This window comes from Triticum urartu, chromosome 2A (genome assembly GCF_056163025.1).
Source record: "Triticum urartu cultivar PI428250 chromosome 2A, HENAU_Tu73, whole genome shotgun sequence".
NCBI classification, from domain to species: Eukaryota; Viridiplantae; Streptophyta; class Magnoliopsida; order Poales; family Poaceae; genus Triticum; species Triticum urartu.
Genome location: NC_141874.1, coordinates 698089140 through 698104968, shown reverse-complemented (window position 1 = coordinate 698104968; position 15829 = coordinate 698089140). Strand labels below are relative to the sequence as shown.

At 44.5% G+C, this 15829-nt stretch overlaps 2 protein-coding genes and 1 long non-coding RNA gene across 8 annotated transcripts; 1 reads left to right on the top strand and 2 right to left on the bottom strand.

The window, feature by feature from the left end:
* The first annotated feature begins 544 nt into the window (after nucleotides 1–544).
* LOC125539826 (uncharacterized) lies at nucleotides 545–4365 on the top strand. Its single transcript, XM_048703343.2, has 3 exons — nucleotides 545–881; nucleotides 3203–3394; nucleotides 3508–4365. Exons 1-3 carry the CDS (start codon nucleotides 764–766, stop codon nucleotides 3624–3626), a joined length of 429 nt encoding a protein of 142 aa, XP_048559300.1. The 5' UTR covers nucleotides 545–763; the 3' UTR covers nucleotides 3627–4365.
* Nucleotides 3087–7554, bottom strand: LOC125539827 (uncharacterized). 5 transcript variants are annotated; one of them, XR_015617458.1, is made up of 6 exons: nucleotides 7151–7554; nucleotides 6391–6601; nucleotides 6166–6222; nucleotides 5850–5979; nucleotides 5314–5362; nucleotides 3087–5238 (listed from the first exon to the last, which is right to left on the bottom strand). It is a non-coding gene; the product is annotated as an uncharacterized LOC125539827 (long non-coding RNA). The 5 variants fall into 5 exon arrangements; XR_007297052.2 differs by lacking the exon at nucleotides 5850–5979 and having other exon boundaries at nucleotides 7151–7549; XR_015617457.1 differs by lacking the exons at nucleotides 5314–5362; nucleotides 5850–5979 and having other exon boundaries at nucleotides 3087–3453; nucleotides 3653–5238; nucleotides 7151–7546.
* A 3523-nt stretch (nucleotides 7555–11077) lies between these two features.
* On the bottom strand, nucleotides 11078–15431 carry LOC125539829 (importin subunit beta-1). 2 transcript variants are annotated; one of them, XM_048703345.2, is made up of 4 exons: nucleotides 15275–15405; nucleotides 14969–15196; nucleotides 11524–14110; nucleotides 11078–11442 (listed from the first exon to the last, which is right to left on the bottom strand). In XM_048703345.2, the coding sequence occupies exons 3-4, from the start codon at nucleotides 14085–14087 to the stop codon at nucleotides 11235–11237; spliced, it is 2772 nt and encodes a 923-aa protein (XP_048559302.1). In that variant the 5' UTR covers nucleotides 14088–14110; nucleotides 14969–15196; nucleotides 15275–15405; the 3' UTR covers nucleotides 11078–11234. The 2 variants fall into 2 exon arrangements, with proteins under 2 accessions (XP_048559302.1, XP_048559301.1); XM_048703344.2 differs by lacking the exon at nucleotides 14969–15196 and having other exon boundaries at nucleotides 15275–15431.
* Nucleotides 15432–15829: the final 398 nt, after the last annotated feature.

The window sequence follows — 15829 nt, the reverse complement described above, 5'->3', positions numbered from 1 at the left end:
AGGAACGTCAAACATGACATCATTTTTTAAATCTGGAACAATAGCTTCATGGAGATTGGGCGTTGGTGGTTTATTAGGCACTCGTATGAATCGGGATCAACAATGCCTGAAGACAATTTATATTTTTTGTTCGACTGCATGCTATACTACTCTATATATTAATCTTTCTGTTTTTACGTTTTTTTTGGAGGAATCCAATTTTCACATTTTTAGACGGTCTGAGTTCGTGAGGGACACAAACTGAGGTAAATCCAACCTGATAACAAAAATATATAGCATCAAATCCAGCAATGTATGTGTTCGGAGAACAAATACATGCATACACGTATTCACAAAAAAAATACATGCGTACACTAACACGTTCGTGTGATGGACTCGGATATGTTTACCCGTCTTGTAAACCAGTCCGACATGTGTGCACACACGTCCTCCCAAACCAGCCGCTTTGCTCGTCGGTGCTGGTGCTCCACGTGTACACGTCACCAATTTTCTCTTCGCTCGCAGGTCGTGTCCATCTCCCCCGGTTTCTCCCCTCCCCGCTGACACAAGACCACACACCCGTAAAAAAACACACACACCACCACCACGGCTATGCTTCTTCCCCTGACGGACACAAGGTGGGTCCGGAGAGGAGATTTCTCGATCCCGTACGGAGTGCGCAGGCGGCGGAGGGAGAAGGCAAGGACGGTCGCTTTAGGGCCGTCATCGTGCGGCGGTGCTTGGGCTGTTGGCAGCGGCGGCATAAGAGACGGGGGAGGTGCTAATGTCCGTCAAGGCGTGCTTCGGCAACGTCGCCAACGCGCTCGTCGACTGGGACGGCGGCCGCGACCACTGCCCCTGGCGGGGGTCGTCGCCTGCGACACCAACTCCTTCGCCTGGAGGTGATTCTCTGCTCCTCCTCCATCCACCCTTCCCTCCCCTCTTTTAGTGTCACAGGGGTCTTCAGGATGCTCCGCAGCTGCACAAGCCGACGGGCTATTTCTATTCTTTGGTTCCTTCCTCGCTCGCTGGTTGCTGATAGCAGCCTGGCCTTCCTCCTCGGAGGAGATGTTTTTCGATTGGTGGCATTATGCGGCAGGCCTCGCTCGCTTGTTTGATTCTTGCATATCTAGCACATATATAAGTTGCTAGGATTTGATGTAAAGAAGCAGGGTGAGACTATTAATTACAAAAGAAGTCCAAAAGATTAGCACATCGGGCAATTTTTTGAGGTAAATACACCAGAGGTCTTAGAACTTGCACGCGGCGGTCACTTTGGTGCACAAAGTTGCAAAATACATATTTAGGGTCACTAAACTTGCGAGACTGTTCAAATACAGTCACTCTCTCTGTACGCGAGCGTATCCGTCGATGCGAGCATGGCATGGGTCTGCTGTCAATGACACATGGACGCATTTTTGCACAAAACCCCTTCTTCTTCTTCTATGCAAAATAAAAAATCAACAATCGATGGGACGAAAAGTTTAACTGCCAGATCTCGAACCCCGACCTAATGCTAGTACAATACAGGTCACACAAACTGCGCCACACATCTGTAGACAGCTATTAAGAGTAACTAAGATTAATGTACAAAAACAGAAGCGCTCATGGAACAGAAATGGGCTGTGGTCCGGCGACCCATTTTGCACTTGTTTATTTTTCAGAAATTTGTAGATAGTATGCAAATTATAATGCCATTAATAAGATAATTTCAAATAATTTTCATGTATTATTCTAAAATAATACTTATGAATTATAAAAATGTTTGCATAATAATAACACAGATAGTTTTTAAATATTCATAATAACACCTATTCGTTTTATTTGAGAAATTCGTGGATCAGAAAAAATTGTTCATGTATTATTTTCAAATAATATTGTTTGTGCAATTCAAAATATGTACATGCGTTAAAAAAACTACATGGCATTTATAAAAATGTTTAAACACTGTGAAAAATATTCATGTAAATTAAGAAATGTACATTGCATTTAAAAAATGTTGACACATTTCAAAAAAAATTGTGAGTTTTACACAATGTACAATTATGCTCGCATGGTTCAAAAAACTGTTCGCGTAGTTTTTCTATTGCATGAACATATTTTGAATTACACGAACATTTTTTACAATGTTTAAACATTTTTTAAAATGGCACATACTTATAGAGAACAAGAGTGATAAAAACATATACATTGTCTATCTCTAAATTACATCACATGTCGCAGTTGCTTGGTGGTTGGCTTATGCGCGAGTGAATCTCCATGTCACGGGTTCGAACCCACCGGTTGCACTTTGCATTCTTATTATTAGAAGACATAAATTTCTTCATTATCACTTTTTGGGTCCATCCGGATAGGATATACAGTATAATATAGTAGTGCAAAGTAAACACATGATACTGTTGGCGTGGTGGTTGTTCAATCGTGCCACTTAGCAGTACGTCCAAGTATGGAACCCCGCCGCCCCACTATTTTTCTTATTTTAGGGGTTCCTATGTAAATAAAAAAAGAACTGTGGGCTTTTCTACAAATCTATCATACAAGAGCAATTACGGTGGCTGACAGGGGGCCGTGCCATGCTGGCGTCTACGGATACGCATGCGTACGGTGAGAGTGACTGTATTTGAACGGCATCACAAGTTTAGTGACCACAAACACGTATTTTACAACTTTGTGCACCAAAGTAACCGCCGCACGCAAGTTCTAAGACCTTGGTGTATTTACCTCCAATTTTTTAGTGGCCCATAACAGAAATTCGAATTCTATCCCACATAACTTACCAAGCAGAAACATATACGGACGACCAAGGACAACTTACGAAACCGGTCGGACGGAAACGGACGATATTACGGTCATAAGAATCTTTCACCCCTTTATTAGTTCTCTCTGTCATACTAATTTCAGTTCTACACCACGTTTGATGTTGGTAGTGTCTAATGTTACCACTATACGTCTTGGAAAACTTTTAGGATGATTAGCTGGAGCACTGTGATATATAGTGAGAAAAGCATTTGGTAGGATTATCATTGTCTTCTCATTTAATTCCCCAGCTACCGGCCTAACACTGAAGGTTGCACTGCAACTACTTGGTTCCAAGTTCAATATGGAAATTTGCAGAAAATTTAGGCTGAACAATTTTTATAAAGAATAAAACCCAGTACAGTATAGGATAAGAAATGCCTAGTGCAATCTTAATCGTGTGGCTACCATTGTTGATTGTTTGCAGGAAGCTCAAAGGAAGCAAGACTTCAACAAAAATCTCTGAATGCATTCCAAGCTTCTGTACGGCGTACGTCGTTTCGAAGGGCAAACTGTCATTCGTGCACTCTTACACCTGATGCCTGTGAAACACCCAAGACCATATCTTCTTCAACCGTTTCTTCTCCTAGCTCTGGAAGCCTTTCCAGTGCGCCCTCAGGTAATACTCAAGTCTTCATTTGATTTTGTTTTCTGAAAATTGTTGATTACACCTATGAACTGAATACAAACAAAAAAAGTGTATTAGAGTGTTACTAACTATTCTGTCTACAGCAGAGTGGGCTGACAGAAATGGAACATCAACTGCATTATTCCGTCAGTCATCTCTGCCATCGCAATGTGATCACACACTCGTAAATATAAATAGGTCAATCCTGAAGCTAGCCCTTTAGGCAGTGCTGGCAGCGACATCTCTTACCATGCTGATACAACCCTGAAGACAAATTCACAATCAATCACATCAGTAGCGCAACTCAGTAGCAGCAGCAGTGGGGATTCAGTTTACAGGAGCTTCCGGGGAGATAGCTTCCGAGATATCTCTGATCTGCAGGCAGCAGTTTCAGAAACTGCAAGAGACATTAGGCATTCTCATGCCGAGGTAGCTGTTTCACCCTGGGCAAAAATATTTCATTCTATTGGGTACAAACTTTTTTTTCTTTTAAGATGATGGAAGGGTTCATCTCTAGGCCTCAGCATCATACGGTGCACACTGCCAAAGCAAAATATCACTACATGAAAGCCAACATGTTTACCCAAATGAATGTGCAATTTATGATATTTTTTGGCTAAACAGGATGATCTGAAGCTTCAAATTGAGAGTATGAAGGTCAAACTGCGACATATATTCTACAGTTGTGGCTATGGACAACTTTTGGCCAGTCCGGTGTATTCTACAATTGAGGCAATGGAGCACTTTTGACCAGTCTAGTGTATTCTACAGTTGTGGCACTGGAGTAGTCATTATCCACAAAACCAGGTATGTTGTTGTTACCATGTATCTATGTGAACATAAATCGTGAGCACTGGATAATAGTATTTATGATATATATACAATGTATAGTTTTTCCAGTCTATGCTATGACATTGTGAGCCGCATCTATTTTGTGCACATTTTGCTTTGTACTTGAAAAATCCCCCCTCCCTCTTTCCTGCTTGTCATGCTCAGACACCGGCAGATAGGACAAATAAACCATACACAATACATGTACATATGAGCTGAAATACACTGGGCATCCTACCAACATGGAAAAATAATGAAACAACCTGAAAGAACGAATGCAACAAATGCAAAAGCATATAATAATGAAGGTCAGAAGGTCTATGAAAATTACCTAGCTGTTTTTTGGGGACAAGAATCAGTTATTTCTAGTTCCCTAATTCTGGAGCTATGTGTGAACAAGGCCAGAGGACTAAAATATCAAAAGCTAGCTAAGGACTCATTAGCAGATTTTTCTTGTGCTTGCTATATGTCTCAACCGAACAATAGGCAAAGGGTGTACTTATGAACAGACATAAGCAGACACCATATCAATAGCTAACAGCATCACACAACAACCCGATCACACATCAAGATGGATTGATGGAAATGGAAAGATAAAGTATGCTCTTGCAGTAGAACCAAGTGTAATAATGATTATAAGCACAGGTATGTACATTTGAAAAAATAGAAGATTAAGAAAGGGGAACATGCATAAAAAACTTTCGAAAAGTAGTAGTAATTTCACCTCTGCAATAGAGAAAGTACAATTAGTTGGCTTTTCCTATTGATGGCTAATTGCCTGAATAAAGAATGAGCAGTAGGTATAATGATGGTGTTATTTTCTTGCGCAAGCACCAAAACTTCGCCGAGAAGGTAAAATATATTGGGAGCATTGTACCTTTATTTTCCCTATAATCCTTGCCCTTGCTTCTAGACTATGATGGCAATGCGAGCTAGCCAGCGTCTTCATATTAGTCCGTCCCAAAAGCACACCAAAGTTAACAGTTGGATTGATTGTATTATCTCTGAAATGCCATTATCAAAAATTTAGTTGATGCTTAATAGTAAATAGAAGTGCAGGGCTTGCTTATCACACTTACTTAGGACTCATGGACCTTATCTAATTCCTCTCCAAAGCAAACCATCTCTCTATGCGAAATAGGTAATAGATATAAGCAAAAAATGCTATATACCAAAGAGTATATGACAATCTAAACTGAAGTGCTGCTCACAAGAAACCGAATATGATAACATGTTATTGCTCACTCTAATAATATATAAGGTGTTGGAAAGGAGGGGGTCTATTTTATTTATACAGTTTAGTTTAGTGATTTGGTAAAAAATAAGGGCAAGTCCAAACCAGACATGCACAAGAGCCTCAAATACGTCAAGTCACTTTGATTAGATCATAATGAGAAGAAATGAAAAATAGTGGCAAATTCAGCATAAGGGAAAACAAGTTTTGCATCTACACAACAGTGAAGCAAGGTAATGAGCTAAATTAGTGGACCTAGCACATATCTGATTCACTCTACACTTTAGGCTTACATAGCATCACAGTAATCTCCACTCATAGGAAACCAAACAAATTGAAGATTAAGATTTGCATATGGTAAATGAAGGAATAAAGCCATACGTGCAGGAGAAATTCGGCGCATCGTGTTGCAAAACCAGAAAAGTAAAACCAAACCCCCTCTCCCAGAGCCTCTTCCCTATGATATTCTTAGACACCATGGGAATGATGGGGGCAGAAGTTTGGAGCTAGCCTGGAGAGGGACACCATGGCACATTAAAATGGAGATGCTCTTTGTACAGCAAAACAGCTCAGTGCGCTCGGCAGGCAAGGTTGCGGAAGGAAGAGGAGTACAAAATCATGGCATGTGCTCTACTACACAGAAAAATCCAAAAATGCAGGAACAGGAGTGACTGTGTTCAAGAGAGATATAATTCACCTTGGTCTTCTTGATCAAATTCTTCCTCAAAATTCTTCTTATAGTCTCGACAGGTAACTAAAAGTTGAGGAATCAAAATAAGATTATAAGAGAACCAGAGAATCAAGTAGTACAAATCGAGAGAAAAAAGATGCGGACGTAGGTGGGCAGTCTAGATCGGAAAGGAGTGGGAAGTGAAGGGAAGGAGGGGAGAAGCAAAGGTGGGAGGAGTGTTATGCCTTCTACCTGTCAACGCGTGGCTGCAGAGGGTCGCTCGCCTGCGCCCGACGCCCGCGTTGTCGTGACCCTGTCCAGATCGCAGATCGATCGGAGAAACCCGGGTGGCCGCCATCTCCCCAATCCACGAGGCCCCCAAGCCTCTCCTGCCTGGAAGCGCCTGTCGAGCCCTTCCCCTCCATCGGGGTCGCTGCCAGCCTGGTCGATGCCCCACAGGCCGCTGCAAAGAGAGCCAATAGGGTTGTAAATGATGCCAGTGAAGTCTTGGTGCTACCAAGGGCTGCAAGCTAATCGAACACAAGCTTAAACAAGAAAGGCACTTGAAGATTTAAACCCTGGTGTTCATTATAAACAGAAAAGGTTAGGTGACAACGGTCAAACCTTCAGGTTACAATTTTCATGGTTTCAATTCATTATTAGCACACTAGGTAAGTGCCCGTGCGTTGCACCGGAAAACATTATGTATGCATGGATGATATACCAGGTCATGCTATTAAAAATTAACTCAACCAGAAACTTCATTAGGCTTAACCCTCATTTTGTTTAACATCACACGTGAGCAATGCATGCATTTTCTCAAATAAAAAATTAAGGTGGAGTGAACTTCAGCATATAATTATGTAAAATCCAAAGTAGTCCATAACTCTATAATCTATATGCATTAATAACTTGTATGATATGCAATTCATGTCTTTGATCCATTAAAATTCACAAGAATATTTTTGAAAAATTCACAAGGCAAACACAAAAATTCTGAAAACATATATACCTGTGCAAGCTGGCTAGCAAGTTGACTGCTAGCTGGTTGTTTCTTTAGCTAGTCGGTTGACTGCTAGCCCAATTGCTTGCAACGTCCCTATGTAGTTCCACTGGGAGAACGGGCACGCCCGGTGGACTGCTAGCCCAATTACATGGGATATTTTGTGCCTCCCAATTGCTTGTGCCAGCGTTGGGAGAGCGAGCTGCTATGAACGTCACATTTGGCAGATGATCCCACTGTATCACCGTCGGTTGCAGCTGGCACTACCCAATCCTCGTTCCAATTAGCCGCTAGACGCTTGGTGCTGCCGAACCGAGCGAGACCTCGTGCCACACTATTCGCACCGCAAGGCGCTGCTTCATCCCTCCCGTTTTCTTATTCCGGCGACGATGCAAGTAACACCGGCGAATCAATCAAATCACGCCGACGTGGGGGTGACAGCCGGCTTAAATAGTCGGGCAAGACACTACGCAGCCTGCCGGAGTGACGCCACACAGCGACGGACGTGGCGTCCGTCGGACCGTTGGGTTTCCGGGCGTTTCCGTGTGGGGCGCCTTCGTCACGCCGACGTGGCGGGCTCGCTGGATATGGATGGTGCCGGTCAGCCCAGGCGTTTGAGGGCCGTTTGAGAGGCCCGTCTGAGTCAAAAATTGTGACCGAGCGGCCTGCCCGGACATTTGAGACGGGTTTGAGGGGCCTGGTTGTAGATGCTCTAATCCAAGGCATAAGAACAACATCTTGGATTACTTGAAGAGGAAGTGATGTGTGTTGAAGCCGTTTAAAGACTTGCTCTGGAAGTGGAAGATAGTAGGGTTTTTACGGCACCCTATACTGCTACTCGGGAGGGAGCAGTATCTGTGCGATCCCACCATTTCGAAACGGAGGCAAAAGATTGGCCATCCATTAATTACGAAGAAGTTTGGAGTTGCTTTTACAAGGAAAGCTAAACAAGAATTACAAGGCCACTACTCTCCCGACATGATGTGGCCCAAATGTTTTGCACCCGCATTGACCCAAAGCCTTGCCTCAGCTTGGATGTTTGATAACAGGATGGACGGAAGAGTAGACTTGTGCCGGAACACCCTAGCATTACTTTCGCACCAAATGGTCCAGCATGTTAGCATGGTGAGGGAGGCTATCGCCTTCCGATTCGTCATTGCTGTCGCCCGACATGTTGATCCACCGGTCTTTGATGGAGCGTTGAGTCCCCCAAGTTGAGAATTCGATGAAGTCGAGATTGAGCCAGCCCTTGATCATTCCCCACAGCCTGATGGAGAAACGGCATCTGTAGAAGATGTGCCCGATCGTCTCCGCTGTCTGCTTGCAAAGCGGATAGAGCCCGCAGTTAGGCCACCCCCTTTTTTCCAACCGATCCGCCGTCCAAACACGGTTTTGGATCGCCAACCAAGCGAAAAATTTCATCTTAGGGGGAGCCCAAGCCTTCCAGACCGCGGCTCCCATGGGTGAGCAGAACGACCCAAGAAGTTGGGCGTGGTACGCGGAGGTGGCGGAGTATGACCCGTCGGTCGTGTGCTTCCAAATAATGGTGTCCTCTATGTCCACCATCATCGGTATGGCCCTAACACGAGCCCAAAGAGTCACAATATCGTCCAATTGTCTAGGAGCTTGATTTTTTTAGCCAATTTCCTTCGTGCATGGCATCCATGACTTTTCACTTCTTCTGCTTGGAAGCCTCGAAGGTGAGAGGGGCGATGTCGGACGGCTCTTCTCCATTTACCCAAGGAGAGTCCCAAAATGACGCACGTGCACAGTTGCCGATGGTGATGTGTGAGAATGCATACAAGAGGTCACGATCAAGCTCATCACAAGGGTTTGCCATACCCACCCGCATCTTGGACGGTTCCATCCATTCAAACCATCCCACCGTCGATTTTTATATAAGGGTAGTACATACATTTCTGGTTCAAAAACTTACGGTGAGAAAAGAAAAACTCTTGTTCGCAAACGGAATTGCTCTGGTGGGCCAATACTTTGGAATGCATCGTGCACACGCCGCCAGCGGCGGTGACGACCAGGGCACCAGCAGGTTGAGCCCTGCCTGGGTGAGCCTCCGAGCACACAACGTGGTTGTTGGTTTTAGAGCAAAGGCAGATGAGCAGCTGCACGTCCCACAAGCTAGGCCAAAGAGAGAGCGGTGGGGAAAAAAAGACAACCATGGGCGTAGCGAGGACATGGTTAGCACGAGCTAGGCGAGGTTTCGCTGCGCTCCGGCACTCACCTAGCTGCAGCTCTTCGGGGGGCTCTTCGTCGACGGCGGCAAGCTTGTCCGCGAGGGTGGTCTCGCATGCGCTGCCGCCGTGAACCAGGCACAATACGCGCGATGCTAGGTCGAGGATGGGACGCACGGCGACGGGCCATAACGTCGTAGCCGTACAAGCATCAGTCCATCATCACGGCGGATTAATGGGACGAGTGCCCTGGGGCGTTTGCCGGAGATACACACGGACGACTTGTGGACGACGCTGAAGTTCAGGCCATCTGATGCCGGCAGCAGCACTGCTCCATCGTTGGATATGCCTGTCGGCTGCACGACGTGTGTGCAGTTTCGTGTGCACAGCAATTTCGTTAGTATTTCTATTTAAGGAACACCTGGATGTGTAGTGCTGCTACCGTGTGTAAAATCGGAGGCCCTAGTAACTGGGGTCCCTGTGCAGTTGAACACCCTGCACAGGTGTCCCGTACGGACCTCCGTGTGTGCGCCAGCGCGTGCGTGCTCCTGTTTCGTGCGAGTGGCGTGCGTTCGTGCATGCTCTGGTGCGTGTGCATTTTTTCGATAAAGAGTGCTCTTTATTGACTTATAGTGTAGTATCAAGCGATACAATCATAATAAATACACACCTGGCCTCTGCATAATTAAGATGCACACAGCCAATGCAACACACACAAACAAACAATCACGCCGGCAAAAAGCAAAGTTTTACAAGACCGAAGCTATGCCTAAACGGATGGAGAAAAAGAAAACCCTGAAGCAAAAAACACAACTATCAACGAAACACAGCAGTGACCGTGGGGCGCCAACCAATTCTTGACAACACAAGAACTATGAGAAAGTTTCTTCAAAAGCGACGCCTCCAGAAAGGGAACGACGCGCAAACGCCGCCGTCGCCGGTCCAACCACCAAAGGTCAGAACATGGGTTTTCACCCTGAAGATCAAATCCAAGCAAAATTCCGACGACGCAAAAAACGACGCCATTGCTAGGTATAACCAATCAAGGTCAGACCTAGGATTCTCACCCCAGAACTCGAGACTGGGTACACAAGAAGTACCATCCAATAATCGAAGTCATCTTATGTTGTCTCCTCCACTTGCCTCAATCCCAATAGCTGCATATGCACACGGTTCTGGTGACGAGCGATGGTCATGCCGGCATGAGCAAGCTGACGTGACACGATGAAGCCGCTCGCTACCACCCGATGAAGTCTGATGGGGATGAAGAACAGTGGCACTATCAAAATCCAAAATTTTGGATACTTCGGACGCCCCGCACCATCCTCACAAAGTGGCAGCCCGTAGCTGATCTGCATGAGACGACAGCATCAGACATTGCCACTAACTCCGTCGTCCTTTGCCTTGCGCCCGAGCCCAAGTAAGCACCGCCTCCCAGCTGGCGACACCGGCGACGGCCACGACAACTGCGCTAGGCCACCGCCTCAACCAGCTGGGCTGCCCCTGATGGTGGATGCCAGAGTAGCTGGTCGTTCCAGTGTGGATGAATCTCCACTCCATACTAGGGAAGAGGGAGCTGCTCACGAACTCCTGCCGAGGATTGACGGCGCCGGGGAGTGGCTGCAACCAGTGGAGATGGCACTACTCCAAATAATACTTCAGACTAGGGATTGAGGCCCCTTGGGGGTGAAAAAACACTGATACTACTATTACCAAACATGGCCTAAGGCTATAAACAACTCCACCATAATAATTCTAATTAATTAGAGGATAAAGGCAGTTCCAACAGTCAACCCACAGCCCAAAATAAAGCAGTTTTCACAACCAAAATAAAGCAGAGTTTCCTTCCTTTCCGAATTAGTTGTCAACTAATTCCAGACGGAGGTATATTTGCTTTCCTTCTGCTACCTCAAGCCCCCACTCTGCTGTCCTTCTGTTACCTGCACTCGACCATAAATACTTGCTTTCTGCTGTCCTTCTGTTACCTGCACTCGACCACAAATACTTGCTTCCTGCATCAATCGAATAAACCCCTCTGACCAAACCTCCACTCTAGGAGGAAGCTGAGACAAGGCATGGACTCCTGCTGTCAAGGTCCTTCCGTCCCTGTCCCTAGAAGAAAAAAAAATCAATTGACAATCAGTCAATGAGTACACGTGCCCAACCAAAAGAAAAAAACAAGGCATTTGTTACCTTCTCTTCCTCTCCTGTTCACTGAAGTCAAGTAGAGCCAATCCTACCTTGAATCCAGACCTTGGGTCAGTTATACCCCCTATTATGCCATAGTAGGCCTCAAATATTCCCTCCCTAACTTTGGTACTATGATCCTCATCCTTACCCTCTGACTTGACCTGAGTAAGCTTTTCCACAACTAGAAGCTTTTCCATAACTAGAGGCAGGTATTTCTCAAATTTCTCACCAAGAGCAAGAGCAATCTGTCCAATGCTTGATAGAATTGGAGGCTGAAGTGTCACTTCTGTCATACCTTGGCACAGAACATCCATAATATGATCAAAGGATGGCACCACTTCTTCCTTTTTCCCCTTTTTTCCCAAGACTTGGCAAATATCACACATCACTTCTAGATAAACTGGAAAGAGTCGCTTCACACTAAAATATTGTAGCAGCATAGGCATGTGTTGTCCAAAATCACCACCAATGGCATGAGCAAGAGCACCAATGGCAAGGGCTGCTCCATCACGTGCACTAGTACTGTCACGGGTCAACAGAGGGCACAATAACAGCAACACACATTTAGCAGACCACTTAAGTGTAAAGTTATTGCTGCTTCCAAGCTTGTGGATTAAGACATTAAGTAGACCACACAGCAAGACCTCAAGTTGGTTCTTCCTCTTAAGAGATGAAATTGCACCATGACCATGAAGCACAGTGTTCAATCTTCTCATGATATGAGACATCAAACCTATAAGTGCCTGACAGACTTGCAAGTCTTGAACATGACTGACTCTTACAATCTCACTCAATGCTTTATAAGGACATGCAAGAAGCCTATAAGGAGTATCCCTAGCCAGATCTGAAGCACAAATGAGAGCATCAATAACAGGCGGAACAAAAGGTGAAAGCTGAGATAAGTTTGACTTTGACTTTGCATCATCTCCATAACTTCTTGCAAGAAAACATAGAGCTCCATGCACTTCAGTGGACACTTGAGGGACATCTTTGCTCCCCTCTATCAAGACCCTCATGATCCCATCCAGGGTCACCACTTTATTTCTCATAATTCTATTTGCACCAACAAGCTCAAACAGCCGCCCAAGACTCCATGCAGCCTTGCCTCTTACACCTTCCTCCCCATCTTCCATCATGGTAAGCAATAAATCAACCACAGGAGCAAGTTGCTTGACAGAGGGACCTTCAAGGATAAAACCTAATGGAGACAATGCTGCTACCTTATGTGGCCCATTCATGTTTTCCACAACAAAATGCATCACAAGGGGGACAATTCCACCCTTCATAATTCGAGCTGCAAGGCCTAGGCATGTCATGGAAATGCCTTGTAGAGTCTCATCTTCCTCTTGTTCCACATTTTCATCTCCCTCTTCTTCTTGTTCTGTGGTCATGGAAATGTCTCCATCTCCCTCTTCTTCTTGTTCCGCAGTCATGGAAATGTCTCCATCTCCCTCATCTTCCTGTTTCCAAATGTCCTCTTGTTTTAAATCTCCCTCTTCTTTTAAGTAAGTGCGTAGGAGAAGTGGAACAAATGAACAGAGAGTAACAATAAAGCTAGATGCCCCTTCTTCTTCTTCTTCTTCTTCTTCTCCTTCTTCTCCTCCTTCTTCCTCCTCCTCCTCTTCCCAATTAATCTCTTCTTGGCAAATAGTCATCCACAACTTAATACATTGGACTTTAACTGATTCCACATCTCCTTCCAAAGCTTGGGATGTAAGACTCAACATGATTTCCTTGTATGGTTCTAATTTGGTATGACAAGTGGATGCCATTGCAACAAGGCACTCAAATGCCGCCTCTTTGATCTCCGCTCCAGATTCACCCCGGCCTCCTGCCACATCACAAACAGTCACTACTGCCACATCACAAACTGCCACTATAGAATTTCTCCAAGCATGACCTTTAAACTTAGCTAACTCAAGAATGTTGAGTAGAACTTTAAGGGCTGCCAGATGGACTTCAGAACTTAGAACCTGGTTCTTCAATGCATTGATGACACAAGCCATAACATCATCCACTTGATTCCCCTTAAGAACTTTAGGGATCTTCTCCTCGAAGATATACTCCAGCACCTCTAGAGTTGCTTGCTTTAGGGAAGAAGATGAACTTGCCATGTTGTCCACTAATTTACCAACAAGGTCCAGCCATTGATTCCGGGGTATCTCCATGCATGCAACTCTGGCAATAACTTTTGCAATAACTTTTGATGAGGGGCGCCTTGAATGAGATTGCCTTGAATCAGATTCTAGTGTCATGAGCAAGTTCGTTTTAATCTCGGATCGGATTGAGGGATGGAGGTTGAGCCATTTTAGAGAAAGTAGATCCTCGTGCGCGTCCTTGAGTGCAGGATCCTTTGAGTCCAATGAGTTCTTAAGGGTGATGGCAGCAAGTGCCCTAGACTCTTCTGGACTCCCCTCCCTCAAGAGCTCAGATGATAGTCGTAGGAGGAAGTTGGGAAGATCAAGATTATGGAGCCGCTTTAGCATGCCTTCTCCTATTGACCTTATGTTGTCATCTGGGTTGGAAGCATGTGCCAGAGCATCACTCATATCAATTGATTCATCCATATCAACTCTCTTGGGCAAGTCCCCTGGCAAACATCAAAGATAGGAAAAAAGCAACAAATTAACCACCAAAAATATGGTATGTAAGAACCAAATAAGGGGGTGTTTGGTTTCAGGGACTTTTTTGTGTTGGGACTAGAAAAAGTCCCTAGCAAACCAAACAGGGTGGAACTTTTTTGGGACTTTTTGCTAAAAGTCCTTAGAAGCACCTCCTTGAGAGTCTTTTTCAAAAAGTCCTAGGGACTAGAAAAAGTCCTAGGACTAGAGAACCAAACACCACCTAAATGGATGGAGAACTAATTGTTATATTAATTATTAGAACATGTAACCATAGTTGGAAGAAGAAATAAAAAAATTACATTAGCAAGAGCCTTGAAGTCACAACTAAAATACTAGCACTAAAATATTAGGAGAAAATTACAAGAAAACTAGTAATCATAGTCAAAAGTAGGAAACTTGAAGAGCAAAATTTACAAGAAAAATCATAGTGAAGTATAAACTAGAAAAAACAGCTAAAGAAAGTGATCATTCTTCATAGTATAAAGATAGATAGTACCCCTTACTAATAATCATATCTGTGAAACTTGATATAAAACATATCTTAAAGCAAAATAAATACAAAGTACCAAATGGGCTAGTTCTAGATCCAAAGCCTAGTTCCAAAGGATAGTGCCTGGACATCCTCTAACTAGGATCAAACACTAAGAGGGGCAATATAAGCTACACCAAAGAAATCCTTAAACTATGATTAATCAAGAGGGGCAATATAAGCTACACCAAAAAAATCCTCAAACTATGATTAATCAAGAACTAATAATCCAAGAGGGGGCATGTAAGCTACACGAAACTAATAATGAGGGACCTTAAGAGGAAATAGCAACTACCTCAACGTGAGGAGAGAGAGAAAAAGAAGAGAAAAACAGGTTAACTATCCCCAAAACCAAAAGAGCACAACCACCTCCATGAAGCAACAACAAATCAATCTTCCCCGGATCTAGAAAATTTAACCTTCCCAGATCCAGAAAATTTAAATTTGACAGCTACATGGATGAGATTGTTGCTGCTGGTCACTTAGGGTCATGTGGGATCATCACTGTTGCTTCTTAGAAGACCTAGCCTTGCAATTAGAGATGAGAGCGGTGAGGGGCTAGCCAGGCGGCGATTAGAGTTAGGGATCCAATAGATCTTACCGGCAGAAAGGAGGAAGCCGCCGTTTCTACTCGTGCGCCTCCGCTAGGTCGGGAGCTCGATGGCAGTGAAGCGCTGAAGAGCCCGCGGCGGCGAGCGGATGTCGTAAGGCCTGAAGAGCTCGCGGATGTCCAAGGGAAGCCCTAAATAAAACGAGCCGAGCCGTTGGATGGATGTTGCTTTAAGATTCACGAAGCGCTGCTCACTTTGTCGGTTTCGGCCTGTTTAGGGGTGCGGGCTGGGTTTCCCCACCCCCCACCCGCGCCGAGCATGTGCCAGCCCATTAGGGGTACCGTCGTTGCCCGGTTTTTTTGTGGTTTTCTTCCTTCTTCTTTTTTTTACAGTTTTCACCGGTTTTCATTGGATTTCACAATCTTTGACAGCATCGTATCGGTTTTTATTTCCTTTTTTATTTTTCTTCTATTTTCTTTTGTTTCTTTCACGTTTTCTTGGGGGTTTTCTTTATTTTTGCCATGTTTTTCTTTTCGGTTTCATCAATCTCTACTCCTAATGAATGAGTTGGTTGAATAGTTCCATCATTTTTGTCTGGTTTTTTT

Bases quoted from the DNA above. Each gene is read 5' to 3' on its own strand.
- LOC125539826 (XM_048703343.2), top strand. From the start codon at position 764: ATGTCCGTCAAGGCGTGCTTCGGCAACGTCGCCAACGCGCTCGTCGAC. The intron at 882-3,202 runs GTGATTCTCTGC...GATTGTTTGCAG, and splicing joins ACCAACTCCTTCGCCTGGAG to GAAGCTCAAAGGAAGCAAGA. The intron at 3,395-3,507 runs GTAATACTCAAG...TTCTGTCTACAG, and splicing joins CCTTTCCAGTGCGCCCTCAG to CAGAGTGGGCTGACAGAAAT.
- LOC125539829 (XM_048703344.2), bottom strand. From the start codon at position 14,087: ATGGATGAATCAATTGATATGAGTGATGCTCTGGCACATGCTTCCAAC. The intron at 11,443-11,523 runs GTAACAAATGCC...TTTTTCTTCTAG, and splicing joins GAACAGGAGAGGAAGAGAAG to GGACAGGGACGGAAGGACCT.